General features: G+C 47.5%; 1 protein-coding gene across 1 annotated transcript; it reads right to left on the reverse strand.

Moving 5' to 3' along the window:
• Positions 1–739: 739 nt before the first annotated feature.
• On the reverse strand, positions 740–3022 carry LOC124057193 (potassium channel subfamily K member 15-like). Its single transcript, XM_046385328.1, has 2 exons — positions 2572–3022; positions 740–1786 (listed from the first exon to the last, which is right to left on the reverse strand). The coding sequence occupies exons 1-2, from the start codon at positions 2945–2947 to the stop codon at positions 849–851; spliced, it is 1314 nt and encodes a 437-aa protein (XP_046241284.1). The 5' UTR covers positions 2948–3022; the 3' UTR covers positions 740–848.

Here is a 3022-nt window from a genome sequence, read left to right on the forward strand (position 1 = left end):
ACATTTGTCACTCTTTATCATGCAACTGCCCATGTTCCATTCCGTTCTGTTCCAGGCCAAACTCATTGATGACAGAGGACACAGTCAGAGAATCACAGCTTTGACTGGATGAGGGAATCACAGTTCACTGTACTGTACATGTCTGTCTCCAGTTTTCCACTGCACTAAGCAATGAGAATGGAAACATTACCTAGGAAACCAGCCAGAGCGACAGAGTGCGCATTTTCTATTATAAGACACCAATAACTACTGACTGGAACAGACTGAAAGTCACAGGTGACAACAGTGCAGCAGGTCTGACACCTAAAATATTAACGCAGATAAACTCAGGTTCATGTGTTGCACTTTCTTCTGGTTTATCACATATTTCCTGTGACATACAGTACATTGCAACACCAAAAACAGAGATTTATACAGTGTATATCACATCACTTACATTCTGCACCTTTTTCTTCAGTAGTAATATTTAATATAGAAAAACATATTATAAACTGTAAAGTTTTTTTTTAGATATACTACATTTTATCTGATAGCAAGTGATGCTACTTTCAGGGCTGGGAATATACACATGACAATTTCAATTCAATTCAATTCAGTTTTATTTAAAGTGCCAATTCATAACAGAGGTATCTCAAGACACTTTACAGGTGTGTAAACAACACATTCAAAAAAAAGAAGAGAATCAGAGAGAAACAGGTCCCAGGGCAAAACCCCACACTGAGTAAGCATTTGGCGACAGTGGCCAGGAAAAACTTCCTTATTTGTGCCATTCAGCAGAATTAGAGGATTTTTGTGGTCAAAAATTCCAAAACAAAGGCCACTCAGATGTGAGTTAAAAGTTCAGAGAGCTATAAAGACTTCCTCCTGTTGTGAGAATTGTTCTTGCCCAGACAGAGAGCTGCGCTGCTGGGGGAGGCCTGTGACGAAATGGTGCAGGAACTGCACGAGGCCTGGTCCACTCTGTAGGAGATGGAGTTCAAGTAAAAGACGGGGTTGCTGTGGCCTCCTGCCTCATCAAGATGAGGTGGAGAAGGGCTGTCGTAAATGTCCTGGCCGCAGCAGAGGCAGGAGAACAGGACCGTGAGTCTGCTAGGTTCAGAGAACTTGCAGTGCTCAGATAAAACATGTCTGGGGTCCTCAACATGAGACGGGAGGAGATTCATAGAGCTGGAGCCCTCCTCCATGGGAAGGCTCAGGTTGCACAGGCTGCTGTGTCCGTCTTCGCACTCCTTATATCCAGCATCAGCAGCTTCTGCTTTAGTCTCCAACACTTCCCTGTCCCCCTCCGTGTCCTTAGGCTGCCTTTCCTGCTCCTCTGTGCTTACAGCGAGAAACCTCAGGACCACCAGGTTAAGAAAAGCCCCAACGACTGTGAGCCCAACCAAAATGTACATGAAGCTAAATGCCACATAGGGAGGTCGCTGCTGGAGAGCATCTTTCTTCTGCAGGGCCACAAAATCCCCAAATCCAATGGTGGTGAGTGTGATGAAGCAGTAGTAATAAGCATTGAAGAAGGTCCAGTCCTCAAAATGGGAGAAGGCTGCAGCTCCGATACACAGGGTGCTCATGCATGACAGCAGACCCACCAGGACCATGTTCCCCATGGACACCTCCGTCGTCCGTAAGCCCAGGACTTGCTTGGCTCTGCGCAGGAGGTAGCGAACAAAAGTGTTGATCCTCTCGCCCAGGCTCTGGAACATGACCAATGTCAGAGGAATTCCCAAGACAGCATAAAACATACAGAAGGTTTTGCCAGCGTCTGTGCGTGGAGCAGCATGGCCATAACCTGCAAAGCCACAGTATATCACAGATCACACAATGTACTACTGTTCAATGGCTATAAAGATTTACAGTCCCACACAGGTGTTTTCACTTATTCTGACTAATTCAATCTCCGTTCAGGGCGAACTTGAGCAGAGAAGACACCGGGAACAAGTCAGCAGACTTTTACTCACGAACCAGGACTTTTCTACCCGGCATAAGAGCTGTGTGAATCCAATCTGCTTGTAACGTGGGGAGATCATACAGTGGTAGCAGATCTGGCTTTGTTCCTCAGCTTGGCCCCGGATAACTTTGAAGGAGTCAGTATTTCTCTGATTTCCATATGTGTTGGCTACGTCCTGGTCAAAATGCAGCCCTGACACGTTCGCACTGGAAAGTTACATTGCAAAAGTACTGTCACACGTGGCTGCTGTCAAGTGTGAAAGGGAGGCAGAACTTCTCCAGATGAGCTGCGTGCACCAATCAGTGTCACCAGCAAGTCTGGAGCTTTAACTTTAATGCAAGTCATTAAGTTGTGCTTATCGTTTACAAAGTGCTAATCGGTGGGAAAATCACTGAATGGAAATATAAAATAACACACATTAAACGTGGTTGCGATGCCTGCACTGCATCGCAGCCCTGACCACTTTCACCTGTTGCCATCCCGAGCAGCCCCCCCAGACGGGGCTGTGGGGGGGCTATGAGCCTCCAACTTAAACACACGCACGTCGACGCACATGCAGTAACGCAAAGTTGCTGTTTTTCCTATGTTTTTCAGATAAGACGCAAATGTGAGGAAATCTCACTCACCAATTGTGGTGATAACAGTGATGGCAAAATAAAAAGAACCGGCGAACTTCCACTGCCGCCCTGCGCGGTGCGGCGCCGACTGAAGGACCACTCTCTCCATCTCCCGGTAGTCGTCCTCGCTGAAGCCGTACTTTTTCTTCAGCTCGTTCAGCTTCTGCTCCAGCGCCTTTTTCTTTGAACTCTCGCTCTCCGACTCCAGTGCGTCGAAGACTGCGGCTCCTATAAGCAAATAGAAAACGATGGACAGGATGAGACAGATGGTCCTGATGTTCTGCGTCTTCATCCTCAACCTCAAGTGCTCGGAGGAGCGCAGGGAGGGAGGGTGAGGTGGATGCTGCTGCTCAGGGGGACAGACGCACTGAGGACACATTAGCATCCTTCACAAACTCCATTCATCTTGATCTGTTGAGGCCCCTTCGCCCTGCTATCGGATTACAACGTACGACCGCAG

Source organism: Scatophagus argus, chromosome 3 (assembly GCF_020382885.2).
Source record: "Scatophagus argus isolate fScaArg1 chromosome 3, fScaArg1.pri, whole genome shotgun sequence".
Classification (NCBI taxonomy): domain Eukaryota; kingdom Metazoa; phylum Chordata; class Actinopteri; family Scatophagidae; genus Scatophagus; species Scatophagus argus.